This window comes from Alternaria burnsii, assembly GCF_013036055.1.
Source record: "Alternaria burnsii strain CBS107.38 chromosome Unknown 705, whole genome shotgun sequence".
In the NCBI taxonomy this organism is placed as follows: Eukaryota; Fungi; Ascomycota; class Dothideomycetes; order Pleosporales; family Pleosporaceae; genus Alternaria; species Alternaria burnsii.
Window position 1 is genome coordinate 2,542,653 of NW_024066107.1, and position 17,505 is coordinate 2,560,157.

At 52.2% G+C, this 17,505-nt stretch overlaps 6 protein-coding genes across 6 annotated transcripts; 3 read left to right on the forward strand and 3 right to left on the reverse strand.

The window, feature by feature from the left end:
- Nucleotides 1-51: 51 nt before the first annotated feature.
- Nucleotides 52-1,994, reverse strand: GT037_000897 (pentulose kinase; the record flags this gene model as incomplete). The annotated part of the gene is made up of 3 exons (XM_038925944.1): nucleotides 52-1,110; nucleotides 1,161-1,733; nucleotides 1,785-1,994. The coding sequence occupies 3 exons, from the start codon at nucleotides 1,992-1,994 to the stop codon at nucleotides 52-54; spliced, it is 1,842 nt and encodes a 613-aa protein (XP_038791800.1).
- Nucleotides 1,995-2,582: 588 nt separating this feature from the next.
- On the forward strand, nucleotides 2,583-3,192 carry GT037_000898 (uncharacterized protein; the record flags this gene model as incomplete). Its single annotated transcript, XM_038925945.1, has 2 exons — nucleotides 2,583-3,073; nucleotides 3,126-3,192. The coding sequence occupies 2 exons, from the start codon at nucleotides 2,583-2,585 to the stop codon at nucleotides 3,190-3,192; spliced, it is 558 nt and encodes a 185-aa protein (XP_038791801.1).
- Nucleotides 3,193-3,446: 254 nt separating this feature from the next.
- Nucleotides 3,447-4,490, reverse strand: GT037_000899 (trna-specific adenosine deaminase subunit tad2; the record flags this gene model as incomplete). The annotated part of the gene is made up of 3 exons (XM_038925946.1): nucleotides 3,447-3,792; nucleotides 3,848-4,161; nucleotides 4,254-4,490. The coding sequence occupies 3 exons, from the start codon at nucleotides 4,488-4,490 to the stop codon at nucleotides 3,447-3,449; spliced, it is 897 nt and encodes a 298-aa protein (XP_038791802.1).
- A 454-nt stretch (nucleotides 4,491-4,944) lies between these two features.
- GT037_000900 (golgi apparatus membrane protein tvp18) lies at nucleotides 4,945-5,564 on the forward strand (the record flags this gene model as incomplete). Its single annotated transcript, XM_038925947.1, has 4 exons — nucleotides 4,945-4,981; nucleotides 5,036-5,051; nucleotides 5,118-5,210; nucleotides 5,264-5,564. 4 exons carry the CDS (start codon nucleotides 4,945-4,947, stop codon nucleotides 5,562-5,564), a joined length of 447 nt encoding a protein of 148 aa, XP_038791803.1.
- Nucleotides 5,565-6,947: 1,383 nt separating this feature from the next.
- GT037_000901 (uncharacterized protein) lies at nucleotides 6,948-10,231 on the forward strand (the record flags this gene model as incomplete). Its single annotated transcript, XM_038925948.1, has 2 exons — nucleotides 6,948-8,064; nucleotides 8,118-10,231. Coding segments are annotated over 2 exons (3,231 nt in total), but the record flags the coding sequence as incomplete, so codon positions are not given.
- Nucleotides 10,232-15,340: 5,109 nt separating this feature from the next.
- Nucleotides 15,341-16,087, reverse strand: GT037_000902 (uncharacterized protein; the record flags this gene model as incomplete). The annotated part of the gene is made up of 1 exon (XM_038925949.1): nucleotides 15,341-16,087. The coding sequence occupies one exon, from the start codon at nucleotides 16,085-16,087 to the stop codon at nucleotides 15,341-15,343; it is 747 nt and encodes a 248-aa protein (XP_038791805.1).
- Nucleotides 16,088-17,505: the final 1,418 nt, after the last annotated feature.

Below are 17,505 nucleotides of genomic sequence, written 5' to 3' on the forward strand. Positions count from 1 at the left end.
CATATCATCTCTCTCCTTGCCATATTCCTGTCTGTTTTCGCCTCGGGAGAACTACTTGCTGGACCAACCTGCAATAGCAGCATCGATCTCGTTCCTGTACCTTTGTTGTCCTTCACACAGCTCCAGGAACACCTTGTACTTAGCGTCCAACAACTTCTTGACTGTCTTGTCGGCTAGTGGCTTCACAGTTTTTCCAGGCTTGCTCAGTCTGTCCATAATGTCCCAAAGCGGTTCACTGTTTCCGTCCTTGTCGGTGCTCGCTGCCTTTGCACCCAGCATAGCCGCGCCGTGCACCACAGCTGCATGTACATAGCGTGGAATCAGAACGGGCATGTCGCATGCGGTGGCCATGAGTTGCATGAGTAGGCTGTTCTGGCACTGAGAACCAGACATGAAGATTGAGGAAATAACGTGGCCGGAGGCATTCATCGCAGAGACAATCTGGTGTGTCTGCAGAGCGATAAACTCCATGGTTGCGTAGTAGTATAGTGCCAGACTGTCGAGACTCTTGTCGGAGCTCAGACCAATTACAGAGCCCTTCATGTTAGGGTCGGCGATGGGCGAGCGATTACCGAAGAGATCACCGTAGAAGAAGAAGTGGCGGCCAAGCCAGGCGATGTGTGGGGCATTTTCTTTGTCTGCCATCTCGAGGAGGTGTTCGTTGAGGTAGTCGTAGATATTGGTGTTGTATGTTTCTGCGACAGACACGGCTTCGTTGAAAGCTGGATGTGTCTCGATTACATGTTTGAGCAATTCACCCGTTGCACTCTGTCCTCCTTCTGCCATCCAGTAGTCTGGTAGTAGGACGTCTCGGTATGGACCCCAGACACCGTCGACGAAGACCGGGTTACGGGACATGGCAAGGTGACAGGTCGATGTTCCGGCAACGGCTGCGAGGCGCGTGAAAGCTTGTGAGACGTCATTCTTGGGTTGATCCATGTCGAGAGTATCTTCGTCGAGCTTGACTTTGGCACCAACCGTGCCAATCCAGCCAGCGTAGGCATCGATAACTCCACTGCCGACTGCGATACCAGGCTGTAGGCCCATCTCCTGTGCAGCCTTCTCGCTGAGTGTACCGACAAGTTCACCAGCAGTGAGGTAGCGTCCGTTCTACATGCATGTTAGCTGGTACCGTCAGGTGCTAGTAGCGAAGGACAAACCACTTTATCAACACCTCCCATGCGTTTGAAGTTGTCTTCGCATAGGTCTTCAAGTCCAATCTCTTTGAGGAAGTCTTCCTGCCAGCCCTTTACACTCCCATCGACTCCGACCGGTACAAAGCCCTGCTTACAGACTACACTGCAGTAGCTTCTGCTTTCACTGCCAGTAGCCAAATGTGTAAGAGCATCAGTCAGATCATAGAACTTGCAGCGATCGAATAGTTCCTTTGGCATGTTGTTCTTCAGCCACAGCACCTTTGGAATCTCCATCTCGATAGACATCTTGCCTCCAACGTAGCGGAGCAGATTATGCCCGGTAGCGTTGATCTTGTTGGTTTCCTCCACAGGCCGATGGTCGAGCCACAGGATGACATTGCGGTCGTTGCCATCTTTGTTATCGAAATTGGGTCCGGTGACCGCAACAGGCTCATCAGTGTCATCTCTGAAGACTGCGAGCGAGCAGGTGGCGTCGAAGCCGATACCGCGGATAGTACTCTGGTCGATATTGTGCTGATCCATTGCTCGGCGGACTGAAGAGCAAATGCACCGCCAGATGTCTGTTGTGGATTGTTCCTGTTTCGTTTAGTTTTTGATCACAACAACTGTCACACGTGGATCAAGTACATAGTAGCCAGTCTGTGGTTGCCAGAGGCCAATGTTCTCTGATGCCAGTCCAACGATGTCTCCTTGATCATTCATGATGCAGGCTCTGGCACTACCAGTACCAACATCGATACCGATGTAGTGGTCGACTTGAGGGTGGAGCTCATTGCGGGGGTCCGTCGACAGTTGACGCGACTGCTTGCGCTGGGACTGTCGGAAAGGAATTGCCATTGCTGCAAACGATTATGAAGAAGTGTCAGAAGGGCGATGTGTTAGAATTGAGGAAAGCTAGCAGAAATCTCGAGGACTTGAGAATAATGTTGAGATACAATACAGCTGTCAATGCGGGATGAGCTCATAAGAGCTCTGGGGGAGCTCTAGTACGGTGGGGGTGGGGCAACAACCCCAGCGTTCTGTGCAATCGGACTACTCGTCCTCAGGGTCATCGTCGGCCTGAGTGCCGATCTGCTCACAGACAGACAGAGAAATGTGGGCATCGTGAGCGTCGGGTCCACCTTTTGAGGTATGCCGGATGCTGTTGAGCCAGCGTTGGCTGTCAAGAACGCCACGCAAAGCAAGTTCATGTCTTGGATGCTGGCTAATCATGGTCATCGGTGCGATTTCGGATCAAGCGGAGGTGCAGGATCATTTTACTGTTTACCTCAGGAGATATGGGATGCGGAGGAGGGGTCACTCAAGCGTGGCTCGCTTGAGTGAATGGCCCGTCGGTGATACGATTCGCCGTTGAGTTGAACTAGCTCTAGCTCTCGTAACCAACACGGTTGCGCATACAGATAGCAACCGCACCAGCACGCCAAGATGTTATTGTCAAGGCTTCTTCTACTTCCCTTTGCGGTCGCATCGTCGGTCACACTTTATATCTCCTCTGTCCCAGCCTCAGCCGACAGCGCTGTAATTCCCTCCCCAATCCCGCTCGCGCAAATCGGATACGATGCAGACCAGTCCGTCGGCAGTCTAGCTTCCTTCACACCACCCACAGGCTCCTACTCGCCTGATCATCTTCTTCGCGTCGGCCTTACAGATCCAAAATCCGGCTCATGGCGGGGCATTGTCACATCAGCAGCTAGCTTCTCCGACCGATACCACAAGAAGTTTGTTATCCATGTCGATGACAAGGGGGAACCTTTCCACGTCGGCTTCGGTACGAGCGCGAAAGGTAGCGGAGACGAGGTGGAGGTGGAGATAAAGAAGAGGAATGCTGGGCCAAAACCGGTCCTGAACAAGCCTATCGTGCTCAATGCCGAGGGGAAGCTTGATGGTAAAGAGCCGGAGAAGACGTTCTTGCAAAAGTGCGTAGTGCAACAGTCCTCGCTCTCGGAGGCTATGCTGACCTTCATACAGGTACTGGTGGGCTCTCGCTCTCTTCTTAGTAGTGCAATTGGTTGCAGGTGGTGGAGGCGAGAAATAAGGCAAAGGCGATTTGGACCCTCATTGATTCCCAGTTCAATCCTAAATGCATTTTCATCTCCATTGCCAATTATGATTCCTTTGAGACTGGTGCTACAGGTACGGTATTCTCAATATTTGCAAATCGATTCCATGTAATTGTGAGCAACAAATGTTCTATCGAAGGTAAAGGGCATAAACTATCATATATTCCGTTTCGTTCCTTCGTCTTAACGTCTATGATCTGGTGTAATCATACATTCATCGTAAGCGCTCTTAGGCGAGAGCTGTGCTAGCAGAAGTAGGACGAGATTGGGCAGGTGGGGGAAACACAGTCTTGGGGACTGCGACAGCTGCAGCAGCAGCAGATGTAGCTAGAGAAGACAGTGTTGGGATGGATCCAGTCGAGGTCGCATTGACTGGGGTACGGATAGCAGGGGATGGCGTTGACTTGGGCTGGTGGACGTCCATGGGTAGGATCTCCGTCTTGAGCTCCCTCGTCTTCTTCTGCTTAGGTTCGGGGGCCTTCTCGTTCTCCTGGACATAGAACTTCCGAAGCAGCATGATTGCTTCCTCTCGGAAGATGCCGCCGGTGACTGGATAGGGCTTGTCAACGCTGGGGCTACAGGAGTCAGTACGGACAGTTGATGTGTCTATCTAGAACGAGGGTCACATACTCAGAGTGGATATTCAGCACTCCTCCGGTACCGCCGAACCGCTCGTTCCAGCATCCGAAGTAGACTGCTCGAATGCCGTACTGACGCAGCATGGATGCACACATGACGCATGGCTCGACAGTGACATAGAGGTCCGTCTCGTTGAGGATGCTGATGGGGTGCTTTGACAAGATGCCAGCGATGGCGACGAACTCTGCGTGTCTGGTACCGTTCAGAGTTCGGTTTGTCTCGTTCATGCCTCGTCCAATGACCTCGCCATCTTTGACAAAGACACAGCCAACGGGCGTCTCATCACTCTTCAGTGCAAGTTCAGCCTGTAGCGATGATGAGTCAGCATTGGATCCAAGCACGGTAATGGAGGCTTAGGATAAAGGTGAAATGCTGTAAAGCGAAGGGCGTGATTCACCATAGCGATAGCCTCTCGCATGAAGCCTTCATGATACGCTCTCTCCTCCGGATCCATGGCGTCTGGTACGTGAATCGCTTCGTTGTCTTGGCACTGTTCTGTATGCACCTGAGAAGTATTCGCAGATTTCGAAGTCGGTGTTTGCTGTGCATGTAGATAGTAAAGCGTCAGGCCAAGAGCGGCAGACGCGAGCACGAGAGCCTTCCATGATTCCTTCGCTTGCCAGATTGCAGTCATTCCAAGGTGAGGCAGTTGCGACCATACAGAATGTTCTGAAACAGAAGGTGCAGGTCCGAGTTCTCAGGCGCTGAGTGCCGGCCCAAGACGGTTTCGGCAAGCACTAGCGCCTAGTTTACGTGGACGTGGAAGCCGCGATCCGACCGAGGGCTAAGCTACCAAGAGAAGCACACAGCCATTGCCATCGCAACGCCAGGCATCGACCAACATTCACTCTGTCCAAGCCTATTCACTGCACAGCCACAATCACATTACGCAGCGCAACGTACACCAACGCGGCGCACGATATTTCAACAAAGCATATCAAACCTCGCGTGAGACATCTTCCAAGAGCTCCATTCAGCTTGCGCCAGCAACAAAGCTACCGGAACCGCAACCCAGACATCTGCAACACACCACCTTGCGCATCGCCCAGCACAGCTAGAGTTATTCGACAGGTAGTTGCACCGCAAAAATGACGCTCGCAGAAGAGTTCAAGTCAAGGAATTTCAGTAAGACGCCGAGTGCCCAAGCTGTTACTTGTTGCTGACATGGCATCTCCACAGGTATCTATGGTCAATGGTCAGTCACACCAGTTGCTATGCACATATCCACTGCTTGCAGCATGCCATACTAACTCATCCGCAGGACCGGAGTGTTGTGTATAGTCCTTTGCTTTGCGCTGGGCATAGCCAACATCTTCAACGCCAATTGGGTCATCGCGTTTAGCATTGTGTGTTTGTACGTTTCCCGTGGCCTTCTCCCAGACAAAACCACATCTAACCAGCTCGCAGAGTATGCTCGTTCATCATCATCTTCATCGAAATACCGCTGCTCCTCCGCATTTGCCCAACTTCACCCAAGTTCGATACCTTCATCCGTAAATTCAGCTCCAACTACATGCGCGCGGCCATCTACGCGGCGATGAGCGCCATACAATGGGCCAGTATTGCCGCCCGGGCTACTAGCTTGATTGTTGCGGCCATCTTCCTACTGCTCGCAGCCGTCTTTTACGCGCTTGCTGGCTTCAAGGGCCAGCAGTTCCAGGGCAGCAAGACACTGGGAGGACAAGGAGTCGCACAAATGATTATATAAGGCGGAGGTGGAACTGGACGACAAAGCAGTAGGCATGGGCGACGAACTTGGACGAACGACACGTTGTTTATATAGAGAACGCAAGGATCGACGAAGCAGTTGGAGTCTCTAGGACCAACATGATGAGCTTGGTCTGTTGGAAAGCGGTTATAGGGTGTGGTGTAACTCCTTTGTAGCATCATTCGGCAGCTGGGCGTTCTGGGGGCTATATCTTGTATGAAAAATCCCTTGGGTTTGGAAATGCTTGGTCAAACTGCTAGGCAGCCAAAATGCGACACATTTTTTTCTCCGGTACTCATCATGTTCCCATGACAATTGAGTATTTGTCTGTGAAGCATATCTTCTCGCTGTGTGGGGGCACCTACGTAATTATACACAGGTATTGATGTATGGGGACGAGTGCAGGGCCCACACGAGTCCCTATGACGATGTTCTAGAAGCTCGTCATGATGAACATCGCCTCAGCCTCTCTGGCTTTGAATAGTCAAGATGCATCTACGAAACAGTTTATAAAGGTCAATTCGACGCTCATGCTAGAAAAGCGCCGACAAGCACGCGCAGTGTCAGACCAACGACTGTGGAAACCCACCATAGATAGATTGGCATCTGCTCGCCTTTGGGATGACGGTGACTGGTTGCTACAATCTCGCCAGGAACCACACTTGTTCGGCGCGGGGAACGCTAGCGGTCTAGCGGTGCCGGAGCTTGCGCGGGCGTTGAAGATCCTGCCACACTCACCGCAGCTGATGGGTGTAGGTCAAACAAAGATACATATCGTATGGTGGGCTTTGCAGTGTAATCCGCACAAGTCTCGATTCAAGTTGGAGCCTCGCAGGCTGCGAAACATGAGCACGCGGTTGTTGCAGTCGCATAGTCCCCAATGTAGGATAGCGTCTGGCGAGCATCCATGGATGTGTGACGCTCCAGTGCTCCATTCCATCCGCCAACAGTGACATTGACGTGTCGAGCAAGACAGCATCTTCTCCACGACACTGCCATGTGGCAACGGTAACCAAACTGTGCAATTGACCGAGTCAAATCATGGGTGATGGGTATGCAGGTTTTGGAGGGTGACGATGGTAGCCGCGTGCAGAAGACCAGGGCCCATACGCCATACCCAGGCATGATGCAAATGCGGGTCGCAAGCTCTCTGCTACATAAGTGCACCGCCCCAGCTTCACAAAACCGATCCATTTGCGCCATTTTGGCTATCTGCCCCTCTTGCCAGCCTCATTTGTAGTCTCCAGTCCAATTGCGTATTCGAGGTGAGTACCCAGTGTATCCGCTTTGTCCAGCGTCGTTGGGTCTTCAAGTCCTAGCCGCGCTTATTGGCCTGGCCTGCAGGAAACTGCCCGAGCCAGAGCTGAGCAGTTTTCTACAGCTGCCCGTTTCCTCTGCTCGACTGACCGGACTGCTCATCACACGCTGCTCAATTCAAGCATTCAATGTTCCGGCTCTGTCACTGACATTCAACGTCGTGTAGTTTCCCCAACACCCACCCCTCACCTACCCACTCGAGCAACAGACTCAGAAACAATGAGTGCTCCACCAACGATACCTCCACGCCCCACGCGGGCCCAGAACAGCTCTTCTCCTGCGCCGGGCACCCACATGGACGTCCCCAAGATTCCTCCACGCCCGAAGCGTGGCGTCGAACGCTCCGTCTCTCCAGCTGGGGACCGATATGCCCGCTCCCCTCTCAACGACCCAACCTACGTACATGGCGGACCGCCCAGGGAGGGCGGTCGTCTTAGCACCGATCTGCCCTCGCGTCCACCGAGCGTCTCCATGCCCTCGCTCGGAGAAGAAGGCAACGAATACGCCAGTTTCGAAGATCTGTCAAAGACCCTCACAAGCGAGAACCAGGGCGGCTCACCACAACATATGAAGAACGTGGCAGGAGACTTGCCTTTGCATGCTCCAACTGCCTCAGTCCCCAGCTCAACCGCGAAAAGTAGGATCCAGGCCGTGACGCGGACCGACTCGCAGACAGCTGCTGCCGCTGGCTTTGGCTCGCAGCTGTCCGTTGACGACAAGGTCTCTCAGGCCAAGTCCGGTCGCTCAGGATCTTCCGCTGGCTCACGCCCCAGCTCTCTCTATAACGACAAAGATGAACACGGCATTCCCGAGATCGGTGTGCAGGTACCCATGTTCCGCAACGCCGGAGATGTCCAGGCTCCCAGTCCTTCGCCCTATGCGCAACAGCCCGGCACACAAGGAGTAGGTTTCCACCAGAAAGCCGGCGGTCGTCATCACGGCCGCACCAAGAGTGGTCGTGAAATCTTCCATGGTCCTCCTGGCAGCTACGGTATGCACGGTCATGGCAAAATTTCAACAGACGATTTTGAGCAGAAGTGGTATGAAAAGCATCCCGAGGATCTCAAGCGCGAGAAGGCCGGCGAGTATGGCCCTCACATTCAAGAAAATAGGAAGGATTACCATTGGCGTGCGGACAACCTTGAGAAGTTAGTGCACACCAGGTCTCAAGACGTTGGAATGGGTAAGTTGGCAACAGCTTCCGTGTCAAACAATTGTTTCTAACTGGTTTTTCAGGTACCAGCCGAGATGCAGTCAGTACACCCGACGAACAGATCGGCTACAGGGCTACTGAGGAGTATGCTTCGCGAATGGCCTCTCCCAGGCCGCAGTCGTCGGGTCGCCCTGCCTCAATCAAGGGTGGTTACGTCGATTCACCGCTTCGTAACGAAGCGGGCCAAGAGGTCAACGATAAAGGCGAAGTCATTCATATCGATCCCCCTGCGCACCGCGCTAGCAAGGTTCACGGCGGAGGCTATGATCCGCCAACTGAAGATCTTGGTCCTGAAGGTGGCAACACGTCTGAGAAAGGCGGATGGGTTACTGAGCGTGGATACGGCACTCCCATCCTAGCTTCGGATGAGCTGAAGAAACACCCAGACGCCGAGTGGAGACAGCCTGCTGTATCACCTGAGCTAGAGCGTCACGGCAATGAGTACACGCTTAACGAGGACGGAAACCCGCAATATGTCACAAAGCAGCGCACGCACAGCAGGAGCTCAAGCCGGAACAATAGCACGCAGCAGCAACGCGTCATCTCTAGCCCAGCACAATTCGATCGCGGGGGTACCCCACTAGAGTCTCACAAGGAGTATGAACCCTTGTTCCCAGAGGATGAGGAAGACAACAAAAAACCGAAGTCTCAGGTCGACAAGCTCAAGCGTCCAAGTGTTGCTCGCCACCATTTCCCAAGTCAAGATGTCTGGGAAGACACGCCTGGTAGTCTGCAACTCGAAACTACCGTAGACACTCCTCAAGAGGCGGAAGAGCCAAGGACTGCTGGTGCCAACGACAATGTGAGTCCTGCAAAGGTCTTTGAAGACCCGAACATAGAAGAACAGCGCAAGAACCAGATCAACAAGGAAGACCAAAAATCATTTCTCCCCGAACACACTAGACAATTTGCGGCAGAGAACAAGCTCCTTGGGAAGGTTCGAGACGATACGCCTGGTCGCCCTGGAATGCAACAGCGCTTCCCAAGCCAAGACATCTGGGAAGATGCGCCGTCTCACAACTATCTTGAAACTACAGTCAGCACACCACAGATGGAGGATTCGAATGAGTATGCTGAAGACTCGCCAATTGACCAAAAGCCACAGGTGCCGGCTCGTCCTAGTGTTCCAGCCCGACCAGCTAAGAGAGAGGCTTCTGGGGACGACAAGAAAGCGCCCATCATTCCAGACCGTCCGAAGCCGCAGATTCCTGCTCGCCCAGGCAAGCCATCTACCGGCTCTTCGGAGAAAGTACCAACTGTTGAGTCACAGGCAGGCGAGAACAATGCTTCTCAGCCGAAGGCGAAGCCTCCCGTCCCCGCCCGGCCCGCTGGCTCGAAGATTGCAGCTCTCCAAGCTGGCTTCCTGAAGGACCTCAACAGCAAACTTGGTCTTGGTCCTCACGCACCACCTAAGGTCAAGGAACCCGAAGAGGAAGAAGAAGCAGAGAAGGAGACGGCACCACTTCCGGATGCTCGCAAGGGTAGAGCTAAGGGCCCGCAAAGAAGGAAACCTGCTGCATCTCCGTCACCAGCTGCAGCTGCTACCATTACTGCTGAAGTCGCTGTCCCGAGGCAATCGCTTAGCTTCGGTCCTGTCACCGCTATTTGGACGTTCGGAGAAGATGGTAGTCTCGATGTGCCCGCTGCAAAAATGGCGGCTCAGATACAGCACTCACTCAGTGCTTCGACCAAGACAGATCAACCAGCAATTACTGAGGGCGAAGTGGACCAACCCGTTTCAGCGGAGTCGGAAGAACCACAGCTTACACAGAGTACATCAAAAGATGGTAGCGAACCTGGCCCTGAGCTTGAAACAGTCGAGAAGGCGCCATCAACCCTTGAACAGGCGGCTTCTCAAGTGTCGGAAACTCTGTCATCCGTTACTTCCAAGATTTCATCTGCACTTCAACCAGAAGAACCCTTGGTAGCTGAGACTGTGCCCGGCTCCTCAGATGCCCCTGGCGCATTCCCTGAATCCGGTTCAAATATAAACAACGAGAACGACGTCAAGGATGCACCTTTGGTACAGAAGCAGACGGAAGACAAGCCTATCAGTGCTCCCACTGAGGAGAGGAAGACTAGTGAGACCACTACGCAAAAAGAGGATGAGGGGTTTTCACAGACATTTGCTGGTTAGATCACGTTTTAAGGAAGATGGGGCTGAGCAGTGAGTTTATCTGTATTGCTATAGGGAGATTATGATGTCATTAGTAGATCCTAGGAATGTGTTGCCAGAATCGACTTTTGTCTAGTATATGTGACTTTTCCATGATTGTTGCTGCTATTTAGTTAGTGTCTTGTCCGTACGCTTCGGATTGAGACCTCAGAATATGAATCCCTCAGTACACTCAAATACATGCCCCTACGTCGGCCACAAGTACCTCAAGTACGGTTCATAGTTGCATAACATCCTAGTTTCCGTGTCGAGCTGAAAAGCATGCAAGAGATGTATAGGACAGAAAGAAGGGTTAATTTATTCATGTTCCATGTACAAGGAAAATCCTCTTATTTATATAGAAGAAAGAAAGTAAGGAAGTACGCTGGTAAGCAAAAGAGTGAGAGAATCGTAACAAGATACCTGAATAATAAGACAAAACTTAGGGCAACAACGAAGAAGCGCACGAAACCATCGTCCAACAAGATTTCCGATATTCCTGTGACTGAGTCGTTCGATACCGCCCACGTGGTTGGGTACAAAGGTTGCAAACGTCTATTGACCCGGTTCTAACCTGTGACTGGCGAGGCTGGACACGGAGTGTTTTGACGGAAAGTGACTCCCATGACGCCTCCATGAGGTCACATTACGCAGGCCTACAATGTCGTTGTTGTCATACTGTTGGAATAGAAGACCTGTGAGATAGACCTACCGTTCTTGGACAACGGATATGCGAGGTCCGAGTGGAAAACAGAACCCCTTACTGAGAAACAAGGGAGATGGTTGGTTTCTTGCCTGCGAAGAAATGATGATCAGTACTACGACGATGAAAATACCGGTGAACCTGGCAAGACCAAGAGAAAGAGGAGGAGGATGAAGGTAGCCCAGAAAGGGTTAGCGGTAAGGTGTCGAGAATCTTGAGCGAAAATCTGGGCAAAATAAATAAAGACAGTCGTCATTCAGAGCCGGAGCAGAGCAGTAGTAACGCAGATGGTTAGTCAACTTGAAGCGATGCCATTCACACATAAATCTAACACAAAGATACGCTTGCTAAGAAAGTAGTATGCTCTAGTTTTAAGCAGTCCTGGTTTGATTTTGATCCCGTGTCGGATGATATGCAAAGTTGGAACGATCGCGCTGTTGGCACGCATTTTACATAACTCTCATAGAGAGAACGATCCCTTACTAGCAATGAGTCGACCTAAGCTTATCTTATATAAGTGTCAGTCTGCTCTAGAGTCATTGCTAGTATTTGCTAGAGTGATGCCCAAAATACTCAGTACGTCTGACAACCCAGTGTGCTGGCTGATCAAGTGCTGAGATCACTAGTAGATCGTTTGCAGTAGCTTCAAAAGACGTCAATAGACTGTTTGGAGCAGAGAGTCTTGGGGTAAAGTCTAAGAACGAGGCTCCGCCTTGCGGCTATCGGATTGGGAGAGGTGTTAAAGTAGGCTGAAGTTGGGTTTCTTTGCGCAGCTTTCTTTGGACCTTCCTCATGGCGTCTTCGATACTGGACACCTTTCTAGGTCTACACGATCAGCCTCGATTAAAGATGAAAAGAATGACTTTTGAAGTCGTTTTCTCCAAAAGCTGCTTGATCGACTGCCCTCTAAGCAGACAACACCCATGCTTGGTTTTCAGCTCGGGCATGTCTCCTGAAAACGGTGTTTACCGTACATGGGCGGTCACTCCTCTGCCATGACCAACACCTTACCTTGACCTGGTCTAGGCGCAGCAGTAGGTAGTCTTCGGGGAAAGCCGAAGCCTTGTGTACTACCGACTATTCGAGAAGGATACGAATGGGTAAATAAGCGACCGGAAGGAATCTTCAGTGGGACCCATGCTATCACGCCGCTTTACAGCAACAAAGGAAGATTTGGCTGCATATCGAAATCTTACCAAGCGGTGTGTGCGCAGACTACTTTGCGGACACATGTTACCGCAGACTCCACATCATGGCATGCACGCGTCTCAACACCAACACAGAAAGCTCACGATAGTGCGGTTTATAATACCCGAGGCTCGGGCGAAGCTGATACGAGGCACCAGCTTCCCGAGGTCTCATCGACAGGTACTGCCGCCCCCAGCCACGCACGCTAGTCCTGACCATGGTGTGATACCTGCGCCAAATGCGAAATTCCTGCTAGTAAACGGAAAAAACTTTTTCTCCGTGTTTTTGTGTACAAACTTCCTGGCTGTTGGTGGGCCGGGCACACTAGGCGGAAAATTCTCCGTAGGAAAACTGACAGAAAACGTGGTTGTGTAAGGAGATACGTCGAACTAGGATCTACCCAGCTGGTGCAGATGGTACGCTATAGAAGTTCTCTTCCGTCAAATTTTCGCTGCTTTGCTCGAACGACTTCAGGGCTCCTTTCTTCCGTGCTAGAAGTTTCCTGCACAACATGTGCTGCCTCGGTGCGGGTCGGCGCGAGGTTCTGAGCGGATCCGTATGCACAATCAGTTTTGAGCTTGCTGCTTTTGGAGGCGTCGGCTGACACAACAACCTGACGGTTGCGTATCGGGTTTCGAGATCTCGTTGTTGTGTCGAAAGAAGCTGGCAACTTGAATCAATGATGCGGAACACCGTATAGTGAAAAGGGAGTGCTTGGCAATCCGAGGAAGCCGTTGACCAAGCGATCGACATGGAATCTACCAATCTTGGTAAGGTCGTAGATCTCCTGGACTGGAAGGACAAGATTCCGCTCCCGGCGCGTGAGGAAGGCGTGTCCGAGTCCGAGGAATCCGGCTTGACAGCGAACATGTCATAGACCCTGGTTCCCGCCCTGACCGTTGACGGCATCATCATGTGAACCAGCTTATCGAAGCTGGCAAGTCCAGACCTCGATCAGTGAACATTGCTGATGATGCAAACGACCTCGGAAGGGAAGGAACGGTTATCGCAAGCTTCAGGGGGAGGGGAAAATGAGGAGATGACCATGGCTGGTCACAACTACTGTATGCACGTGGCTGATGATGTGGCTCGATTATGCTTATCTTATCACCGTCTTCTTTGTCCGCTCCGCCCCAGATTATCAACAACAAATCATAGTCCGTTCTTGTTGGCAAGGTGTCGACGATCATTCCGTGTTCTCGTAGGCCAGCTTCCTAGGCGGCCCATACTTGTATCGGCGTGAGCTGAGTGAGAAATGTTTATCACGGAATCTGATTACAGATGAATGACATCAGCAATAGGCATTGATTATACATGTTTGGGTAAGTTTTAGTGACAATATGGTGTTTATCGAGCAGCACCCTGGACGTGCATGCGCGGATCATGTTGGCGTAGATGATCTGATCGTCAGATCGGGGCTGCCTGAGGCGCGCCCTATTTCCCTGTTTGAGCACCAAATTCCTTGATTGGCAATAAAGGACCAGGAACAGACAGACATGAGGCGTTGCCAGGGAAGACGCGGCACAGAAATAAACAAGCAGCTGAGTTGGCATGCCAGCACAGCAATAATGACCATGACACGTTATGGCAACATGCTCCAAACTTGAGAAGCAGGGTCTTGCTTCCTGTGAGCGGATTGCTTAGAGCGAGCTACGCGCAAGTTAGATTCGTACATGTCTCACCAAGACTCGCGAACCACAGCGCAGCATTGCATACCGGACTAAACTGAGGCCGCCAACGGACGTGCGTAGCAAAAGCAAATCGTCGATGGTTATACGAATACTCTGAATCTGAATCGTTTCGTTGACCAAACAAATCGAAACCTGATGAAACTCGAAGATGTTGCGCATAGACATGTTTGGTGTCGATATTTGGTACCGACTTTGACTTGAGATTTGATCATTTCAAATGCCATGCTGATGTTTCGAGACGACCGGTCAGCCCCGGTATCGCCGCGACACAGTGGGTGGAGCGTGGGGAAAAGGAGAGATCAGCGCTGTAACTTCCGCCTACAACTTGTGACAGTGTGGAGACGGGAGACCATGCTCAGATCAAATCTTACGAGGGTCCAGAAGGTCTCGACAAGTGGGTTCTGCGACGAGATGCCATGATCCGCTCATCAAGACAACTATCAAGTGCATCAAAATGAGAGTGTGAGTGGATAATGCGTATCCGCGTGAGACGGATCATGGCTCCCTGATGATCCGCTCCATGGTCTGGCTCACATGCCCGCGTTTCGACCGAGCGGAACAAAACGTGACCGTCCGTACTGCGAGCTCCTGTTGTGTCCGATCGGGCACGTTCAAACTCCGAACCTCCCACCCGCATACGTATACGCATACTTTTCGGACAAGGACACGAACAAAGGCCGAGTTGAACCGGCTGCGTGTGTGGCATGCTTTGCATAGGCCGTTTCTTCCAAGGCAGAAGTTCTTGGAGGATTGACGGTGCGTGGGGCAGTGTGGTCAGTGTACGCAATCAAGTTCGCATCGCCTTCTTTCTGTATGCGGGGATACGACGTTGATTGACCGGAAGTGTACTTTCATCAGGCAGGCGATGCGAAGGCGATGCGAAAGCGTCGCTCCGCCATGCGAGAGGCTCGCTCGGCGAAAAGCAGCCGTGGCCGCGATGCGAGGTGCCCGCCCTATGCGGGAGGCATGCGAGGGCCAGGGTCTGACGCACTGGCCAAAAGTCGGTCAACCCTAGAATTTCCCAGTAACACATGTGTGACTGCGCAAATTGGCAGACAACTGTAATGCGTGGGGTTTTTGTACTATGTGCTGGTGACAGTTCATCAGTCATGCATGGCAAGTGTGCCTGTGACCCGATAGGATGTGATTAGCATGCAGAGTGCAGCGATAGTAGAGCATCACCTGAAGAGTGTGGAGATTGTTTTTTGTGGGTGTAATGATCATCATTGAAAATCTAGCTATAGGCGGGAGTCTCGACCATCGCCTTCGGGAGACTTCGAACCGCTCGCGACCAATATCCCAAATCCTGCTATCCCATATCCATGCAACATTTCAGAGTAGAGTAGCTTCCTGATATCTTCGTGAAGATCCCAACCGCCCCTGCGGTATATGCCAATAAAATAAAACCAAAGGATATAATGCTCAAATACCACGCTATGCTGTAAAGGACACGCTCGCTGAAAATGCTAGATCAAAAATCAAAAGGTCAGAACACGTTGATGTGCTGGCCTAATAACTTGAGATGAGCGGAGCGGTGGTATCCATGAACAGCGGATGGTCCTCGATGTCTTGCGAGGCTGGTTTTGCGTCGTAGAAGGTTGTTGTAAGCATGGCCTCCTTGTCGGAGAAGTTGAAAGACGCTTGTGGGGGAGATGTAGGTGGTGACTCGTCATCGGACTCTTCTTCGTAGGTGAGCTCGGGTGGTGATTGTAGTTGCGATGGCACTCGAGTAAGAGCGAGCTCCGAGTCGTCCTCCATGTCGTCGTAGAATTCGTCCTCATCCTCGTCCTCGTCGACCTCCATTGTGCTGATCTGAACTGGTGACTGAGCGATGCGGCGAGGCAGTGGGATCATGTCGAAGTCGTCTTCGTTCTCAGAGTCCGAGTCGGACTCGTCGTCGTCGTCTTCCTCCTCAGCAATGCTGTCGGCCCATTGGATGTGGCGGGGCTCTTCGGACTTGGAGGCCTTGGCCATGGTCTGGTTGAACCATTGTTCTTGCTGGCGTTCGGCGTCTTGGAGCTCAATCATGAGGCTGTCGAGGAGATTTGCGTGTCCAACGAGAAGGCGGAGGTCGTGGTCGGCCCTGCATGCCTCTTTGCCGAGCTTGGAGCGGGCGGAGGCAGCAATGTAGTAGGTTTGGGTGAGAGACATCTTCTGCTTCTTTTGCGGTGGTGAAGAGACAAAGTGGGAGCGGGTGGTCTCGGCGGTAAAGGGCTCGAAGGAGGTTTGTATGCGGAGATGCGATGAGGAAGGCATGATGTTTGTTATGTATAAGGCAGTAGTCTGTGGTGAGAGGCTAAAAAATGTGAGTCAGTTTGGTTTATGACTTGGAGAGACGCGGGTGCAAACCTACCTTAAAGCAGCGGCCAATCGAGGGAAGGTGATCCGAGCGTGTATGGAAGCTGGGAAGGTGTGATGTAATTGATGGTTTGTGGTAGCGGTGATGATGGGCAAGCCGGAGTCTGGGGTAGTCGGTTATTCGCTGTGGTGTTGTGGACTGGTGTTTGAGCTGGTGATGGAATCTGAAGCGAGGGCACGCGTGTTTCTTATGTTTCCCTGACGCAAAGAGGATGGATAACGGGTTCTCGGAATTATTGGCATGTTTCCACCGCTCTTGGCCGAGCAGGGACGGATGCGGTGAGCTAACACACTATGATTCACACGACTGCAGGGGTGCTAGCGCGGCTTACGAGACAGCCCGGTCGGTCGTAGAGACTTTCGCCCGCATGCACATACGGGCGTTACGAAGCGGACACCGGACGTTGCGCGGATATACAGTCTGCCCAGCACATGCTCTGCACATGGCTAGCCTAATCGGCGTCTCGCTGTTTGTCGGCGTTTACTAACTCACGATGAATTGCATCACACAAGTCGCTCCCACATCGCGCCATCAGGGTTTTCCTTTTTTTTTTCTTTGCACTGACTGCTTGGGCTGATTGAGCCTGTCTGGCTGCCTGCCTGGCTGCCTGCGCTGCTAGGATGCGCTGTCGTAAGGGCTAAGCCACGGACCTCTGTACAAGCAGAGCGGTCAGCCCTGAATCTGTGGCTGTCAAAACGTGGCCCCGTCACCCTCTCGCCCAAGGCGCCTCTGTTGCACCTTGACAGCGCGCGCAGCCCTGTCGGGCCCGACGCTGCACAATCCCTCCGCGCGACAAACTCACCGTTAGGCTTACTGCGAATTGTTTGCGTTTTCCTACATAGTCCTCGCCTCGGCCGATGCGCTGCAACCTTGGTTTCGCGGCTGCCTAGCACATCGGCGTTTGGCTATCCTCACGTCTTTCGTCCGCATCGTCAAAAGCCACCATCTAGGCCACGCGGACCTGCCACTCACTCTCACCCCCGCGCCCAAGCACATCATCATCAAATACAAGGCACCAATCATGCCTGGGCTCCGACACTGTCATTTGTCCCGACTTCACAATTACAGAATTACTAACTCCCGTCTGCACCCCGGCTGTCATTGGTACGCGGGCTGGCTTTGTCATTGATGCTGAAAAATACCTTCTGACAAACCCGCTAACGACCCTGCATGAACCAGTGTAATTTGATGACACGATCATGCGCATTCTTCGCAATCGCGTGCTCAGTGGCAGACAGCCTGCGATTAGGCTATTTGCGCACTCGTCATCGTCTTCAATTCATTACTTTTGCGCTTCTACAGCCCGACTGTCCAA